This window comes from Onychomys torridus, chromosome 7, assembly GCF_903995425.1.
Source record: "Onychomys torridus chromosome 7, mOncTor1.1, whole genome shotgun sequence".
Lineage (NCBI taxonomy): Eukaryota > Metazoa > Chordata > Mammalia > Rodentia > Cricetidae > Onychomys > Onychomys torridus.
Genome location: NC_050449.1, coordinates 3776436 through 3794789, shown reverse-complemented (window position 1 = coordinate 3794789; position 18354 = coordinate 3776436). Strand labels below are relative to the sequence as shown.

General features: G+C 40.1%; 1 protein-coding gene across 2 annotated transcripts in view; it reads left to right on the top strand.

Moving 5' to 3' along the window:
• The window catches only part of Dync2h1 (dynein cytoplasmic 2 heavy chain 1), a 229691-nt gene that overhangs the window by 101309 nt on the left and 110028 nt on the right, over positions 1-18354 (top strand). For both annotated transcript variants that reach the window (XM_036192145.1, XM_036192144.1), the window contains exons 58-63: positions 381-504; positions 1092-1213; positions 13450-13536; positions 14680-14806; positions 15394-15535; positions 16131-16240. In XM_036192145.1, the coding sequence (XP_036048038.1) occupies positions 381-504; positions 1092-1213; positions 13450-13536; positions 14680-14806; positions 15394-15535; positions 16131-16240 (712 nt within the window). The remainder of the gene's footprint in view (positions 1-380; positions 505-1091; positions 1214-13449; positions 13537-14679; positions 14807-15393; positions 15536-16130; positions 16241-18354) is intronic.

The following is an 18354-nucleotide window of genomic DNA, read 5'->3' as shown; positions in this document are numbered from 1 at the left end:
CTGTTGAGATCCACACTGATGATAAGGAGTCATTTTTACTTCTGGAGATAGAGATTAGGGTAGGGGATACTTTAGAAAGTTCTTTGAGGATTCTAGAGCATAGGAGTATGTAATGGTTGACATGGAGGGAGAGTGGATAGTGTGTGATTCTCACACTCCATTTCTTGCTCCAGTTTATTCATGGGATGGTAGATAGACTGCTTCACACTCTCAAAGCTTGGGTTTCTTGTTTATTAACACATGATAGTTATTAGTTCTATGTTAAATCTTCATATCTTATTATTGTTAGTTAATTGGGTATTACTGCTATACACATCACATTTATTTAGAAAGAACAATTTTTAGTTTACCATATTTGAAGTATTGCGCCTTTTTCCTAGCTTCCTTGCAAAAAGGGGTGTGAGAGAAGACATTGCAACTTTTGATGCACGGAACATCCCAAAGGAGATACGAGAGAGTGTGGAGGAGCTACTCTTCAAAAACAAAGCCTCTTTTGATCCAAAGGTAGTGTTTTTTTATGCTATGTTACTGGCTTTTTACTGTGGGATACTCTGTTATTACCATTGTCTAGATGGTCTAAAAGCTAAAATTAAGGCAGAACAGTTTCAGGTTTGCTGTCCTCCATGGACTTTGAACCTGGAGTTTGCTCTCAGCTCATCCTTTTACCATCCTTCTTCCCTACATCCTTCCCAGTGTTCTTTCTCCTCTGCTGGGTGCTTCTGCAGTAATGGGCGTCTGTTTCCTCATACTTGTATCAAGTTTCAGTAAGGTTTAACTTCAGTGGTCCTGATACTTTTACATTCTTTAAATGTTAGCTCTTGTCTGAAACCAGTAACCATGCTCTCAAAATTGCTCTGTCACATTGGGAAGGGTAAGTGACATGTGCACTCTCTATGAAGGAGACAGAGCAGCCATGGTGATGCATGTGCATGCTAAATGATCAGAAATGCTTAAGAGAGATGGACTTTAAACTGCAAGGGGAGTTCATAAAAACATCTCTTTCGGTGCATGCTTAGACCAAATGTCGACATCAACTTTACATTTGTCTGATGTTAAGTCAGGCACAGGGTAACTTGTGACTACTTTTTCAGAATGCTAAGCGTGCCAGCACCGCAGCTGCGCCTTTGGCTGCTTGGGTTAAGGCCAATGTACAATACTCCCATGTCTTGGAACGGATCCAGCCTCTGGAAACAGAGCAGTCAGGATTAGAGTCGTAAGTAAAACACAAAGTGCAGAATGTCTGTCTGCACTTTGATTGTCAGCTTGATACATGTATTATATTGTTTGTGTTTATTTTGCTTTGGGGTGTTGGTTTTGCCTCGCCTTTAAAATGGCAGCTGACAAAGTAAGCTTTCAGATGGGTGAGTGAAACCCCAAGGTAAGAATTGAACAGATCCAAACAGCAGCCAGCTTGAGGATGGGCAACAGAAGCCCCTGGTAGTGTGTGAACAGGTAGGAGTTTCTTGAGAAGAGCCAATGCAGGAAAAGAGTGGCCGAACATGTAGAGCTTGTGTGACGTCACTTTGTTTATTTTATTTTATTTTATTTTATTTATTATATTTGTGTTGTAATTTTATACATCAGCCATGGGTTCCCCTGTCCGCCCTCCTCCTGCCCCCCCCCCCAACCTTCCCCCCAGCCCATCCCTTCCATTCCCATCTTCTCCAGGGCCAAGACTCCCTTGGGGATTCATTTAAACCTGGTGGATTCAGTACAGGCAGGTCTAGTCCCCTCCTTCCAGGCTGAGCAAAGTGTCACTGTGTAAGCCCCAGGTTCCAAACAGCCAGCTCATGCACTAAGGACAGGTCCGGGTCCCACAGCCTGGATGCCTCCCAAACAGTCCAAGCCGCTCAACTGTCTCACTTATCCAGAGGGCCTGATCCAGCTGGGGGCTCCACAGCCTTTGGTTTACAATTCATGTGCTTCCATTCATCTGGTCTTTCGTCCCCGTGCTTTTTCCAATCCTGGTCTCAAGAATTCACACTCCCATAGTCCCCTCTCCTTCTCGACAACTGGACCCATGGAGCTCCACCTGGGGCCTGGCTGAGGATCTCTGCATCCACTTCCATCAGTCACTGGATGAGAGTTCCAGCCCGACCATCAGGGTGTTTGGCCATCTGATCACCAGACGAGGTCAGATCAGGCTTTCTCTCTCGACCACTGCCATCAGTCTATAGAGGATGCATCACTGTGGACCTCAGGGGACCTCTCCAGTATGTAATGTCCTTCATCATCTCTTTTGATTGATTTTAGTTTGAAGTCTATTTTGCTGGATATTAGGATGGCTACACCAGCTTGCTTCTTAAGACCATTTGATTGGAAAGTCTTTTCCCAGCCCTTTGTTCTTAGGAGGTGTCTGTCTTTGAATTTGAGGTGTCTTTCTTGTATGCAGCAGAACGATGGGTCCTGTTTTCGTATCCATTCTGTTAGTGTGTGTCTTTTTATAGGTGAATTAAGTCCATTGATATTAAGGGATATTAATGACCAGTGATTGTTTGTTCCTGTTATTATTTTTATTTTTTGGTGGTAGTGTGTGTGTACTTCTCTTCTTTGGGGTTTCCTGCTGTGGTGTTATCTATTGCCTGTGTTTTCATGGGTGTATCTGCCTGCCTTAGGTTGGAATTTTCCTTCTAGTGCTTTCTGTAGGGCTGGGTTAGTGGATAAGTATTGTTTAAATCTGGTTTTGTCTTGGAAGGTCTTGTTCACTCCATCTATGATGATTGAGAGTTTTGCTGGGTATATTAGTCTAGGCTGGCATCCCTAGTCTCTTAGTGTCTGCATTATATCTGTCCAGGTCCTTCTGGCTTTCAAAGTCTCCATTGAGAAATCGGGTGTTATTCTGATGGATTTGCGTTTATAAGTCACTTAGCCTTTTTCCTTTGCTGCCCTTAATATTCTTTCTTTATTTTGTATGTTTAGTTGTTTAATTATTATGTGGCGAGGGGACTTTTTTCGGGGGTCTAGTCTGTTTGGTGTTCTATAGGCTTCTTGTATCTTCTTAGGCATTTTGTTCTTTAAGGTGGGAAAGTTTTCTTCTATGATCCTGTTAAATATATTTTCTGTGCCTTTGAGTTGGTATTCTTCTCCTTCCTCTATCCCTATTATTCGTAGGTTTGGTCTTTTCATGGTGTCCCAAATTTCTTGGATATTTTGGGTCATGACTTTGTTGGTTTTAGTGTTTTCTTTGACTGATGAATCTATTTCTTCTACCGTATCTTCAACACCAGAGATCCTCTCTTCCATCTCTTGCATTCTGTTGGTTATACTTGCCTCTGAAGTTCCTGTTTGTTTACTCAGATTTTCTATTTCCAGCATTCTTTCTGCTAGTGTCTTCTTCATTTTTTCTATTTCCCTCTTCAGGTCTTGAACTGTCTCCCTTGCTTTTTCATGATTTTCTATCAAGGACTTATTGTTTCCTTCTGCTTTAATTGTCCTTTCCTCTAGTTTTTTATAGCGTTCTTCCCATTTTTTGTTCATCTGTTCCTCTACTTTATTTTTGATTTCTTCTATATAAGGCTCTAGCCTTTTCATGATGTTACTTATAAGGTTGTTTTCTTCTTCTTCTTCCTTTCCGTGATGTTCAGGTCTAGCTGTTGGAGAAGGGCTAGCTTCTGGTGATGCTGTATTGCTCTTTATTTTGTTGTATGTACTTCTGCCTTGGCGTCTGCCCATCTCCTCATGGGTTCCTTCTTGGTCTTATCAGTGTACTTGGTCCAGAAAGAGCTGACAGATTTAGAGAGCCTCTCTCTGGTCCAGATGGAAGCTCTGGGCCAGATGGGAGCTCTGGTCCAGATGAGAGTGCTGGCCGGATAGGAGCTGGGGCCTGGCATCTGAGTCTCAGGAAGTCCCTGGTGTCTCCTTATCTTGTCCAGATGGGAGCTTCTCTTGTCCTGATGGGACTTCCGGGACAGGATGGAAGCCGTGGTCCAGATGGGAGTTCTGGGGCAGATGGGAGCTCAGGTCTCTCTGGTCCAGATGGGAGATCTGGGACAGGATGGAATACTGGACACTTGTCTCTAAGTGTCTGGAAGTGTCTGGGGTCTCCAGCAGATGGGTGTGGGGGCAAGATGTTGAGGTTGTAGTGTCCACCGGAGGGTCTCTCTGGTCTCTGGTCCAGATGGGAGTTCCGGCGTGGATGGGAGCTGGGGACTAGTCTCTGAGTCTCAGGAAGTGGCTGGGGTCTCGGGCAACTACAGGGTCTGCCTGCGGTCTTGGAAAAGGGGAGTCTTCCCACAGGGCCTGCCGATTGGCCGGAATCTGGGGCCAAGTTGGGCAGGTCCTCCCAAGATGGTGCCCAGGGCTGGGACCCAGGGGCAGTTGCCTCTCTGACTGTAACCCCAGGCACTCACCTCTGGTCCAGATGGGAGTTCCGAGGTGGATGGGAGCTGGGGGCTGGTCTCTGAGTCCTGTTCTGTCATATTTTATTTCATTTTATTATGAATTCTTTTTTTTTTGTTGTTTGTTTGTTTTTGTTTTTTGTTTTTCGAGACAGGGTTTCTCTGTAGCTTTGGATGCAGTCCTGGAACTCGCTTTGAAGACCAGGCTGGCCTCGAACTCAAAGAGATTTCCCTGCCTCTGCCTCCCAAGTGCTGGGATTAAAGGCGAGTGCCACCACCGCTGCCGCCACCACCACCACCACCACCACCCTCCAGAATTCTTTTTTTTTTTTTTTAGTTCCTTGTTTTCCTAGAATATATCCTTTAGTTGTTTCCTATGAAAACATTCATGAGACAAATATTTTGACTTTTCACATGTTTATTCTTTTATCATATATGTTCAGTATTGGAGTGGTTTGTATATAGTGATTTCTATGGGCTCATTCCTTTGTGTAGTCTATGGCAGAGCTTCAGCATCACCTTGGTTTCTGTTAAATGTGCAGATCTTCTCAGTCCTTCCAGGCCCAGAGTGAGGTGTGGTTTCAGCGGCGGAAGCCTTGTAGTCTGTTTGAACTGAACCTTAGGCAGTTTCTGTGCACACTGAGTCCAACTCCACTGGTTGGTGCAGAACCCCATTTCCAGAGTGGAACTCCACTTTTGTTGGCTCCCAGAGTGCAGCTTTGCTCTTTAAAAAGCTGGGCTGTTTGTTCCCCCATGCTTTGTATGTTAAGCTGTATTTTTTCTCTTTGGAAGTACTTAGGATTTTTTTCCTGTTTCCTGGATTGTGAGTTTTTATAGTTTTGGTGGGATATAGCCAGTGCACCTGTTAGTTCTGGAGATGTTTATTATTTCTTCAGTACTTCCCTCGGTACTTGTCACTATACATTGGGGCATACTGGGCTGAAGATCTGTGAAACCATCACTTGGGAACATGCAGCATGCTTTAATCAGCTAATCCCAAAGGAGTTTGGTTCTGGATGTTGTTATGTTTTTCCAGGAAGCTCTTCCTTCCATTTTCAGTACTTTCAATTTATTTGCAAATGAACTACCCCAGGCAATTTTCAATTCTAACTTCAATTCAAGACAGGATGATGGCTTACAATTGTTATTTTTTAAGTTTTTAAGTTGTGCTTCTTAAGGACAAGGAAATCCTTTTGTGAAGACCCAGGAGATGCTCTCTACTTCTGCTTTCCCTTTCCCGTCGTGTTTAGGTGAATAAATGATCTCCCCACCCATTGCATGTGGCACATACCAGGACAAACCAGAGGCTCTGCCAGCTTCTACAAAGAGAAGCTGCTCTGGTTGGAAGGATGATGGCATGAATACCTTCCTTCATTTTCTTGATCGAAATCCTCTTCTAGTCTGTTCCTACAGTTGTGGTGCTAATCTAGGGTTACACAAATAATGAGGATCTGTCAAAGGATCTCAGGAATTTATGAAGGTATAAAATGGGGATAATACACTCATGGATACTGAATGAAATAAACCACCGCTTATCCAGCTGCTGTCCTCCTTTGTTCAGCCCAAGGGTGATGGGAACCCACTCTGTGGCCACCGACCACCCAAGAGAGTGCAAGTGCACCCCTCCTCAGTTCTAACCAGTCACATACCCAGAAAGGGCCATGCCCATTGGGCCAGATAGTCCAAAGGTCATTGGCTGAATAGAATGAATTCCCACAACACTTCCCCTTTTTTTCCTCTAAATAAAAGTTTCTGAACCTAATATAGAACTATATGCAATGAGAGCAATTATCCAGTATTGTCCAGGAGATAGAAAGTGTAATACACAAACAAAAGTGGAGCTACAACTGATAAGAACAATGTCAAGCAAGAAACATATACTAAATGTCCAGACCAAGGATAATTGGCAAATTACAGAGATTACCCTAATAGCTATCCTGTCTTGAAGGATCTAAATGTTGTACCTGATGTGCTCTTAGCTAAGAAATCAGAGTGTATTATAACTATCTAGTCTTCAACCCCATCAAAGACCTGAGAAGGAAAATGATATTACCTAAGTAAGCAGGAAGCGAAGCAAGCAACTTCTGATGAATGCAAGAAATAACAGAAACAGCTGGCTGCCTTGACAGTCACCCAATGTTTCTCTGCAACGCTGGGGCATCCACTATTGTCTATAGGCCTGGAATATCTGACAGACCATTTTCAGAAGCAAGAAAATTTGAAAGACTGTCTTACCCTCTCTTGGCAAGGTTCCGCAGTCACTTTTCCTTGTGTCCTGCTCATCCTGATTGGACAGCATGCTTACTGTCAGTAGTCAAGACAAGGGCAGTTCTTTGTCCAAAAGACCATTTTTTGCCAAGAAGATAACTACACATGGAGTGTCTTCAGTGCCCACCCACCTCTCAGGAGTAGATTGGTGCTGCCAGGAGCAATTGTGTTTCACATAAACAGGATTCTAAGTTATTAAAACATTTAAATGCCATTTTCTCTAGGTCTTTGAAGTGTTTGAAGATTACCTATCCATCTGACATATATTTCTGTATGTCTAGAAAACCTAACTAACATGACTATAAGTATAACAAGCATGGGTGACTATTAACCTGTAGTTCTTATCAACCTATATAGCTTAAAAACTAAAGCTTCACATTATAAAAATAAACATTCTGTAGGCAGATGTACAGTATAAGGACAATGACCTCAAATTTGTGACAATATATACAAATACATCTTAATCAGAGGTTGAAATGTATAGTGCAGTATGACAACAATATCCTTAATTTGTATCAATATACAAAATGTCCTAAACAGAGGTAGAACAAACATGCAATTATAATTTTACACTTGTATCAATATAAAAAGATACTTTAAACAGAAGTAGGAACATATGTACAATATGACAAATATATTTTTGAATTTGTATCAATATATAAATTATCTTAAACAGGAAGGGAAAATAATTTTACATTTGTTATAGCAATATACAAGACTCCATACCAATGCAAATTATCTAAAGCTGTTAATTGCTAAATTAGTTTACAAATGGATACAATAATTTACTTTATTTCTTATCCTGCCTATCCCTCTTTTTTTCTATTCTAAATGAGATTCCTGAGTGTAACTTTATTGTTCCACCTCCAACCCTGTAACTGCTATAACCAATCCCTAACAGATGACAATTGTCCATAATGCTGAGAAAGCACAAATCTGTTGGGAGAGGGGAGGTTGTTTCCTCAGAACTGGTTCCTGCTGTCTGTGGTGGTGGGGTGGGGTGGGGGAGTTAATGTTATCTCTGTGGGATCCTGTACAAAACTAGAACAATGGTTAAGTCTCATGAGGACTCGATGTAACATTTGTGTCCAGTCTCAGAGTAATGGGTGAAACTTATCTGAAGTTCTGGCTGGAGGTGTAAGATGGTGGACCATCTCAGCTAGCCACCTTGGAACTGTCCTGAGCAGTTTGCAGTCCAAAGCCGATCTTAGTGTAGTGGTTTTTGGCTTGGCGGCATCATTATGAATCAAGTAGAATCATTGTGGTAGGTTCCCATCTTCCTTCTGGGGACTTCTGAGATTGAGATTAGGAAAACTGTAGAAAACTTAAACATTATTAATATCAAGTTAGAGAGTTTAAATTTTATATATATATATGTAAAGAAAGGTTCTAAAGAGTCAAGTATGGGGAGAAAGAGAATTGTGACAATAGTCTTTAGACTTTTGGTTTTCTTCTGTCCCACACCAGATGACTCTTGATATGAGACAGAAACTCTTAATTTTTTTATTTTATCACCATGTTTAGATTTAGAGAAGGAGAGAACCACACTCCAACTCTAAAGCTAGCTTTAATTAGGACTTCAACTTTTTTGAGAAGTAAAAAGATATTGATGTTTAGGTAGTGAGCTTTTACCCCAATGAGAATATTGGTACCGTTAGGTCAGATTTTTCTTTGATTGGTGATTTTTTTTCTTCAGTATAGCTTTCCCTTCTTTAGATGTCTAGATGTCCCAAGGTCTTTTGACATCTTGAAAATGGGTATTTTTGTTTTCCTGTAAAGACAGAAACAGAACCCTGTCCCGACCCTCGTTTGGTGAGTTTCCCTTATAACTAGTAGAACTGTCACATGTGTGGATGTGCTTATTAAGAAGTTTCTCCTTTTCGAATTGAATCTTTATTAATTTTGATGGTATCTATATCTTTCCTTCACCTATGGAAACAAAAGCTAAACTCCTTCCCCAATGTAACACATATCCTGGTTTCTGTTCTAAGATCAACACATTTTTAAAAAACACAGGTTGATTTAACTCAGTAGTTTTTTCTGTTGTCCAGTGTCTCTCCATAGCTGTTGTTCCTTTCTCATTAGAATTAAGAAAATTCAGGGTAAATAAGGCATTATACAATCTAACTCTGGGGGTCTTAGTTCCCCTTTTCTGTTTAGTAAGGATTTCTTTTAAAGTGTGATTAGATCTTTCTACAACCGTTTGTCCTGTAGGATTGTGTGGTATACCTGTAATAGGCTTTTATATTATAATATGCAAAATACTGTTTCATTTTACTAGAGACATATGCTGGAGCATTGTCAGTCTTAATTTCTACAGGTATACCCATGATAGCCATGACTTCTAATAGGCGTGTAATTACAGAATCAACCTTTTCAGAACTCAAAGCAGTTGCCCATTGTCATCTTGAAAATGTATCAGTTATATGGTGTATAACATATTTTAATTGTCCAAATTCTGCAAAATGAAACACATCCATTTGCCAAATTTCATTTCTTTTTATACCTTTAGGTTTACTTCCTGTAGGTAAGGCAAAACTTTATTTCTTCAATCATTTTTAATAAAACTATCTACCTTTGAATCAGCTAATAAGATATTGTCCATATAGTGTTAGATTATAGATTGTGGAAACTTGGAATTCTTTTCAATGGTTTTTGCATAAAATATAGGCACAGGGTTGGGCTATTTAACATTCCCTGTGGGAGAACCTTCCATTGCTATATCTTAACTGGGTCAGAATTATTGTAAGTAGGTACTGTGAAAGCAAATTTTTCCCTATCCTTTTCTTGTAAAGGTATAGGGCAGAAACAATCTTTTAAGTCAATAACTATAATAAACCATTCTTTAGGTAACAGAGAAGGCAAAGGCATTCCAGGATGTAGAGAGCCCATCGGCTGAATCACTTTATGTTTGGCTCTCAGGTCTGTCATCATTCTCCATTTTCCAGATTTCTTTTTAATAACAAATAAAGGAGAATTCTAGGGGCTGGTAGATTCTTCAGTATGGTGAGCATTAAGCTGCTCCTGAACCAGCTGTTCTAAGGCCTGTAGTTTCTCTGCGGTTGTAGGTCACTACACAGCCCAGACAGGTTTGCTAATTAACCGTTTTTTTTTTTTTTTTTTTTTTTTTTTTTTTTTTTGAGACAAGGTTTCTCTGTAGCTTTGGAGCCTGTCCTGGACTAGCTCTGTAGACCAGGCTGGCCTCAAACTCACAGAGATCCACCTGGCTCTGCCTCCCGAGTGCTGGGATTACAGGTGTGCACCACCACTGCCCGGCACCAATTAACCATTTTAAGGTTAGGGCCATTTGTACCTCAGAGAGATTAACAGCTGTTGGGCCCTGTTTTTGTATAACCTGAATTGTCAGTGACTGTTTTTTATCATGCCTTATAATATTCTTCCCAGAAACATTAGTTGGTTTGTGGTCTATTTCTGAGATTGGAGGAATGTTAATCTGGGTATTCTGTTGCTGTAACAGATCATGATCCTATAGATTGACTGCTACATTAGCCACAGATGCCCTCAACTTTCCTCTCTGTCCTTCTGGCCTTGTACATTCAACCCACCTCATGCTTTGTTTTACCCGAGATAATGTCCCAATCCTAGGAACTGAACATCTACCTCCTAAAGAGACCAATTCAGATGCCATGATTCTGGTGTAATTATAGTCACATCTGCACGTATGTCCAGCAAGCCTTCAATTATGTTACTTATTTGTACCACTAGCTTTGCTCTTTGGTCATCTATAGAAGTCTATCAAAATATTTGTTTTATGGTTTCCCCTGGAATTTTTCACTCATCTTTCAAAGCTGTTCTATCATCCAAAGTAGTATGTTTTTTTTTTTTTTTTTTTTTTTAACAATAGTTACTGGATCCTCTAATTGTTCTGGGGAGGAGTTTTCTCCACAGTGACTGGGAAAGACTGGACCACATTTGACTTGGGGGCCTCAGAGAGGCCCCCCAAGAATTTTCCTGATGATAAAGGATCACCTTGTTTGTCTCTTGTTGATCTGCATTCATTGGTCCAGTGTCAGCCTTTGCTACATCTTCTGCATAATCCAGAATGTTGGGGCCTTCTGTTTGGGTCGTTCCTAGCGGAAACATTGTTTGTAGGAACACTCTTGTACAATTTCTTCTTAGATGGCCTGGTTTACTACAATTAAAACATTTGACACTTTGATGTCTTGTCAGGCCTTTGGAAATCATCTTTCTTATCCAAGCTTCATCACTATACTTAATGAGACTCAGTATTGACTATGCTTTAGGTTCACTCTTCTCTGGGTGCTGATCTGACCTTTAAAGGTGCAATTACCTTTTTGCATTCTAAATTAGCACTTTCAAAAGCCAAAGATTCAACTAGTACTCATCTGACTTCTTGATGTGATATTGCTCTGCTTACAATTTTAGTCAATCTTTGCAAAAAGTCAGTAAAGGGTTTTTTGAAAACATTGTGTGACTTTACTAAATGGCTCAGTTCTTTTCCTGATTCTTGAATCTTATCCCAAGCATTAAAGGCTGCCATACAGCATAGGGAAAAGTTGTGCTCATCAAAAGTACCCTGCTTATTAACATCAGCAAAGCAGCTTCACCAAGTATTTGATCTTGGAAAATCTCAAAACCTCTAACTTACCTTGCTGTTCAAGGGCCTTAGCTTAGATGGCTACAGACACATGGGCCAATCTACTGCAGGTGCCATGCCAAATTAGAGATTTTAGAAAATTGCTCGGGCAGAGCTGAGCAACAGTGGGACCTGGGAGTGGAGAGGGTTTCAAAAGATGGAGTGTGGACCAGAATCAGGCAGTAAGGCAGGCCACCTAGCCACTGACCTGTTTAGGCAGCCTTGGTTTACCACAAATGTTGGGTGCCATTTGTTATGTGAATCTACAAGAGTCTGTTTAAGGATCTCTGGAACTTATTAAGGTATAAAGTGGAAATAATATACTCACAATACAGAATGTAATAAACACCGCCACTTATCCAGCTGTCTTCCTCCTTCAGCCTAAGAGGGATAGGGACCCACCATTTGGTCTCCAGCCACCTCTTCTCAGTTTTAACCAGTCATATACCCAGAAAGGGCCATGCTCATCAGGCCAGATAGCCCAAAGATCATTAGTTGAATGGAATGAATTCCCACAACAATCTAGTATTTTCTTATACCTGGTCTTGATCATTTTAGGGTTCTGGTAATAATTATGACACTTGGTACAAAATAGAGAAAGGCCTTCCGTGGGAGACCCCTGATTCAGTGATTTGGTGTTAGTGCATTTAGCACCTGCCTGCCTTCCACACCTGTGCTCCTGTGTTGTGGTTTCTCAGAGGTCTTCCCATTGCTTCCCTGTTCCGTTTGTATTTCCATCGCCATATTAGACTCTTCCAAGTTTGCTTTTTTCTCTAACATTCTCTCTATACACTTGAGGATGTAATTTTTATTCCATTTTTCTTCCTGACCTTCAGTCCATCCTCCTGTAATCATGTGCTCATTTGCTCTGTTTGGTTGGTTAGGAAGCATTCTTGACATACCCTGTCCTTGACTGACAATAACCAACATCCATTCATAGACACCAGTGTGGTGATACTTTATTTGTGCATTAATAAAGTTTGCCTGGGGATCAGGGGGAAAGGCCAGTCATTTTAAGTAAACAAAGAAGTCAGGCAGCACATACCATTAATCCCTGAGCAGGCAGGATCTCTGTGTGTTCAAGGCCACACTAGGGAACAGAGCCAGGCGTGTTGACATACACCTTTAATCCCAGTACCAACCATAGAGACTAGGAGGTCTGTACAGATAGACAGACAGTGATGGAGCTGTGTAGGAAGAGGAAGTGAGGTAGCTGGGCTGAGAGCCAATGAGGGGGCATAAAAGCAAGGCAATAAAGGCATGGATAGACAGGCAGTTGCTTTCCTTGGAAGCTGCGGAGTTGGTGAGGTGAGGTTAGCTGGTGGCTTTCCACATTTCCCTTATCTCTAAGGCTTTCACCCAAATTTCTGGCTCAGTTTTTTTTTTTTTTTAATTTAATAAGACCATTTAGAAATCCATCTACAAGCCAGTGTGTGCTTTATGTTCCCCTACTTCTGGTGTGAGGATTAAGAATTCAGGTGTAGATTGGCCAGGCAATGACCACTCTTTAGTATTTGTGGGTGCATTCACTTTTCCCATAAAGAAGTGTCATGTCTTGTATATATGGTGTCAGTGGAGCTAGGTAGAATGGATGGATTGTCAGCTAGATGTGTTGAATTTTGGCTTGGTGTAAAAATTTGCTTTTAGGGGAGGGATGCAGTTGAGATCTACCCTTCAGTACATCCTACAACTGTTGGACATGTTTGTGTCTCCAGCTTTTCTGTTCCCTTTGGAGACAGTTGGTGCTTACCCTCTCTGAGCAGTTTGGAATTCTGCTTATTTAACCATTCCTTCTTGCAGGCATCTCATTTTTTTTCTCTTTTATTCTGACCTATTAGTCTTTATTTTCCAAATGTTTTTTGAAAGTTTTCTGTTGCTACACTTTTAAATTTTCTTTATCATATATATATATATATATAAGATGTGCATATTTATTCATTGGTATCATTTTATATAGTTTTTGAAAGAAGATAGATGAACACATTTGCTGTTTTTTGTCTTCAGAATCTGTATGCATGAGTCTTTTTAAATACTAGTTCCAAGAAGCAGTATGAGTTTTTCAAAAGATTCACTTTTAATTCCGACATTGCTTCATTTACCTATGCAGAAGTGTCATAACACTGAACTGTGGTGGTTCTGTCACATTTACTGCAGGATCATTCCTGAAAATGCTGCTTTAACTGAAATCTAAAATAGAATGACTTCTAACATTGACTTCCACTTTAGGAATCTGAAGAAAACTGAAGATAGAAAAAGGAAGCTAGAAGACCTTCTGAACTCTGTTGGTAAAAAAGTGTCAGAACTCAAAGAAAAGTAAGTTTCAGTTTGCAACTGCAGCACGTCTCAGCTCATTTGACAGGGTTCACATCCTAGTTGTAACCATTGTTTTTTCCTCCTTTCATGGCACTCTCAGGTTGAGACATGGAAAGAGTAGTCGAGAAACCATTCTTACTTAGCTGTGTTCATGCCTGTGGTCCCACCGAATACTTGGGACATGGATGAAGAAGACTGGAGTTTAGGATTATCCTTGGCTACATGGCTAGTTAGAGGGCAGCCTGGGCTACATAAGACCCTGTCTGAAAAAAAAAAAAAAATGAAAAGCCCAAATAAATAATAGTAATACTTTTCTACAAGTGATTTGTTTTTCCTGTGGTACTAGGGGTCAAAATCAGGGTCTTGTGCATGCTATGGAGAACTCTGCTAATTTTAGAGAAAGTTGTGAGAATTTATCTTAGATAGTATATGTCACATTTCCTTCTTGTTATGGGAATGTGAGGGAAGTGGTTGTGGAAGACATCCAAGCATGCACCTCTGGCCTCCACATGTTCCTGTACAGATGACCATACCCTACACACTGTACACATGCAGATATCACACAAATATTCATATGCAGACATACATAAAATACTGTTAGAATCTGGCAAATGGACACTGTGTGAGAGATGATTTACGATGGGCCATATATTTCGTTTTGGCGGGTAGATATTGGCGAAGATTAGGTCAAGAAGTAAGGTGAGAGGAAGAGAGTGGGTGGCAGATGCCGAAGGAAATCTTAAAGATAAACTATCTTATCATCATGTAAAAAGTTCTCATGGTAGCAGATAGGTTTGTGCAACTAGGATAGGAAGAAAGACAATTATAGAAAATGGCTGGCTAATTCTTATGTTCAAAGTCTTGAATAAACACCAGGAGAAGTGTGTATAGAATGTTGCTTGCAAGGGCTCTGTCCAGTCCTTGAGAACAGACTGATGTACTGAGTTTTGGTATAGAGCAGTGGCCCTAGGGCTTTGTGTTTGGGTTATATTCTACCATTGAGAGCTACTAGGGCAAGCGTGAAAGGCTTTAAGTGTAAATGTTTGTATATTTGTCTGTCTTATTAACACTATTTCATATACACGTAATCAGTATGTTCCAGGATAAGTTTTTTGTTTATAATTGTATGTTAATGTTTCTTAGATTTCAGAGCAGGACTTCAGAAGCTGCCAAACTTGAGGCTGAGGTCACCAAGGCACAGGAGACAATCAAAGCTGCTGATGTTCTAATTAGTCAGCTGGACAGAGAGCACCGGAGGTGGAACACTCAGGTGCGTCTAGGAGAGGAAACCTGGGTGTGAAGAATGTATTTGTTTTTCTGTTTTTTAAAGGGGCCAGGAAAAATACCCATTATCTTATAGCTGGCCTTTGACAAATAATGTAGAAGTGAATAAACAGTCAGGAATTAACCTGGTCTTTGATCAAAGTGTCTTTTTATGAACATACTCTAGGAAAATAACCTGTTCCCCTTCTGCTTGCCCATGGTGTTACTGGGCAGGGAGGGCTAGGATCTGGGGAGCTTTACCGCAACAATAAGGTTGATATTCAACACTGTTCACCAGTTGTTTCTTATTGAAATATTTCATGATTTCAACATTGGTAACTTTCTGTTTAAATTTATTTAAATTTAATTGTGTGTGATGGAGGGCATGCATATAACAAAACATTTTATTTATAGAAATATCTTGTGTCTCAAACTTTTAAAAACTTGGAGTTCTCACTGATATTTTGAAATTTTTCTAATAGAGTTGTTAAGGTAACACCTTAACAACTCTATTACAAATGCTGGGTTATTTTCCTAACTGGGAAGCTGTCCTGTCTTCTGAGGGAGTGCCACACATGCACTGTCTTTTTCTAGGTTGCCGAGATATCGGAGGAGTTGGCAACCCTCCCCAAAAGAGCTCAGCTGGCGGCTGCATTCATAACCTACCTCTCTGCTGCCCCGGAAGGCCTCAGGAAGAACTGTCTGGAAGAATGGACCAAGGCAGCTGGTCTAGAGAGTCTGTATTGAGTTACTATGAACTTGAAATTTCAGTATGCCAAAAATGGCCCTTCCACTCTGTTCCCTTTACTTCTCTTAAATGGGACGTGTCCGCCCCCCCCCCCCCCCATATGTCACCAGGGATAGTATGACTGCTTCAGATTTGCCAAATCACATGGATTTTTTTCATAAATTGTTTCATTCTTATAGGTTTTCTACTCTTATATTTATATAAGAAACAGACCTCCCTCTGAATTATTTTTAATTTTGCATTAATGTAGCTCAGTATGTTATTTTTTTAACATTAATTTTACATGCCAAAATGAAATGGGAGGCTCTAACTTTTCTTGTGAAGTTTGTGGTTTTTACAACTTATTGTGGCTGTGAAACATACACTTAGAACTAATTCATTCATGAGTTCTGCTCATTTTCACATTTTACAAAGCTTTTTCCTGCGTTTATGTTGTGATGCACTGGAAGAAATGGGTGTGAGGCCACAGCATGCCATGGGCCTCCTGTTCCAGTCTGACTGTCAGGTGCTGGTCACTATAGTGTCAGTCTGTGTATCAGGTGCTGGGCGCTATGCTGACTACTTGATGCGTTTTGCTTTTCAGAATTCGATCTGAGGAGATTTCTCTGTACTGAAAGTGAGCAGTTGATCTGGAAAAGTGAAGGCCTTCCTTCTGATGACCTCTCCATAGAGAATGCCCTTGTGATCTTACAGGTAACTGAAAAGCTTGTCTCAGAGGTTATGTTGAGAGCTGGCAGCATTGCAGTGTAAACATGTTGTGGCTCTTGCACCTATTTTTTTTTTTTTAAGTTCAATAAAATGGCAAATATATTGGTAATTAAAGTTGATTATCTACTGTTCAATGTAATTTATTTTCAATTAAATATAAAAGTATGAGCTAAGATGGCCTTTATGATGATAAAGTACTCAAAATTGAACTTTCTAGTAGAAATAGTTATATTGTAGAGAACCCTGAATTATCTCATGCTCTATTTCTTTCATAAATTTTGTATTTCAATTTAATTTAATTTACCAAACAAAATTCTACAATGACAAAGAAAGTTTTAGGTTACAAATTAGAAATGAAAATCTGTATATTTTGGAGAATTGTTTCATGTAGTGTGTGTTTTCTTACGGTTGAAAATACTTTCATGGTAGTGAATATGAAAGCCACACTCAAAGCCATGGTTACAAACATCCTAGACTAAAAAATCTATGAAATTGTTGAATGACAGTTTCATTATGTACTTAGTTCACTCTGTTGACTCTCTTCTCAGCCTCCTTTCTCTCTCACTGTTATCCCCATGACCACCCCCAGTCCCCTTCTCACATTTACACCTTTTGGTTTTGTTTTATGACTTGATGAACAAATCACAAACTTTAAATGAACTTTGGTTTTATCACAACTTGGTGTACCTCTCACAGTTTTTTGCACGTGTGTGTACATACATGCAGGCCAGAAGACACTGTGCAGGGGTCGCCTCCCCTTCTTTGGTGTGATCAGGCATGGGGTCCAGTGCCTTCGCCCACGCTGTCCTTGCTGGCCCATGCAAAATGCATTCTAATTTCCCTCCTAAGTGATGGGAATTCATTTTCTGTCTCAATAGATTATACTTTATAACACCGTTATTCTCTCTCTTCTCAGTAACCTTTTTTCCTGAACCTTTCTTTTCTCTATTTTAGTATCTTACCCGCCCCCCCCCCAGTGTGTATGTATATATGTACATCAAATGCTCCTCTTTTGGTATCATGGAATATTTTTCTTAGTTTGGGTCCTATTTATTCCTCTAATTTGTTTTGTTTTATTAGACCTATTCATTAACTGTCCATGTTTGTTGCCTGGAAGAAGTCGCTGACTACAAATTGAGTGGTTTCTTAATTTAGTTTGATTTTACTGTTTCTCGATCTGCCTTTTGGACAGTTTTTTATCTTCTTCTGCACTGAAATAAACATCTGGAGCCCCAGCTGCCTTTGTAGCTAACGTCTGTGTCAGGGTGTTGCCCTATGTTGTGTTCTGTCGCTCTACACCCTGTGTATGTGTCATGCTTGTCATACTTATTAATCCTTCTTCTCACTTCAGTTATCAAAGACAGACACAGTTCACAAATATTAATAAGTCTGGCATAGTGACACATTCATGCTATCCTAGCCTAAGAGGCTGAAGCAGGAGGATTTGAGGGAGTTCAGGGTCATCATAGGTTACATATACATAGAGAGATGATATCTCAGAAACCCAAAGTAAAACAAACCATAAACAGTTCCCTCAAGACCTAATGATGGTTTAAGAATTATTTCCTAAGAATGAGTGATGGGGGAGATAAGCCTTTAGAAAACATGTTTATGAGAATATATATATGTATATCTTGCTAATAACTGAAAAGACAACTTTCTCTTCAGAATTGGGTTTCATAATCAATATTGGAACTTGCCTGTGAATTTATTTTTAATAAAAAACTTATATTTAAATTCTGTTTAATATTGACAAATTCTTTTGAATACTTATGCACACTCCTAATGCACCTTCACCCCCCTCCCCCAATATCAGTTGGAAAATAGATTAGATTAGCATGAATTTACCATTTATGGTCGACATTGTATCCCAAGTCTAAGATATGTTAGGTGTGAAATACGTTGTAGTTAAATGTGTGATTGGGAGCACATGCTTAGTTACATCTATAAACATACTAGGTGAGTTTTGTAAAATGAATTCTCTAAGGGTTAACTACTGGAATCTCATGTTACCCAGGCTGGCCTTGAACTTGCTGTGTAGCTAAGTGTGATCTTGAACTCCTGATCTTTCTGACTCTACAATGCTGGTATTATTTATA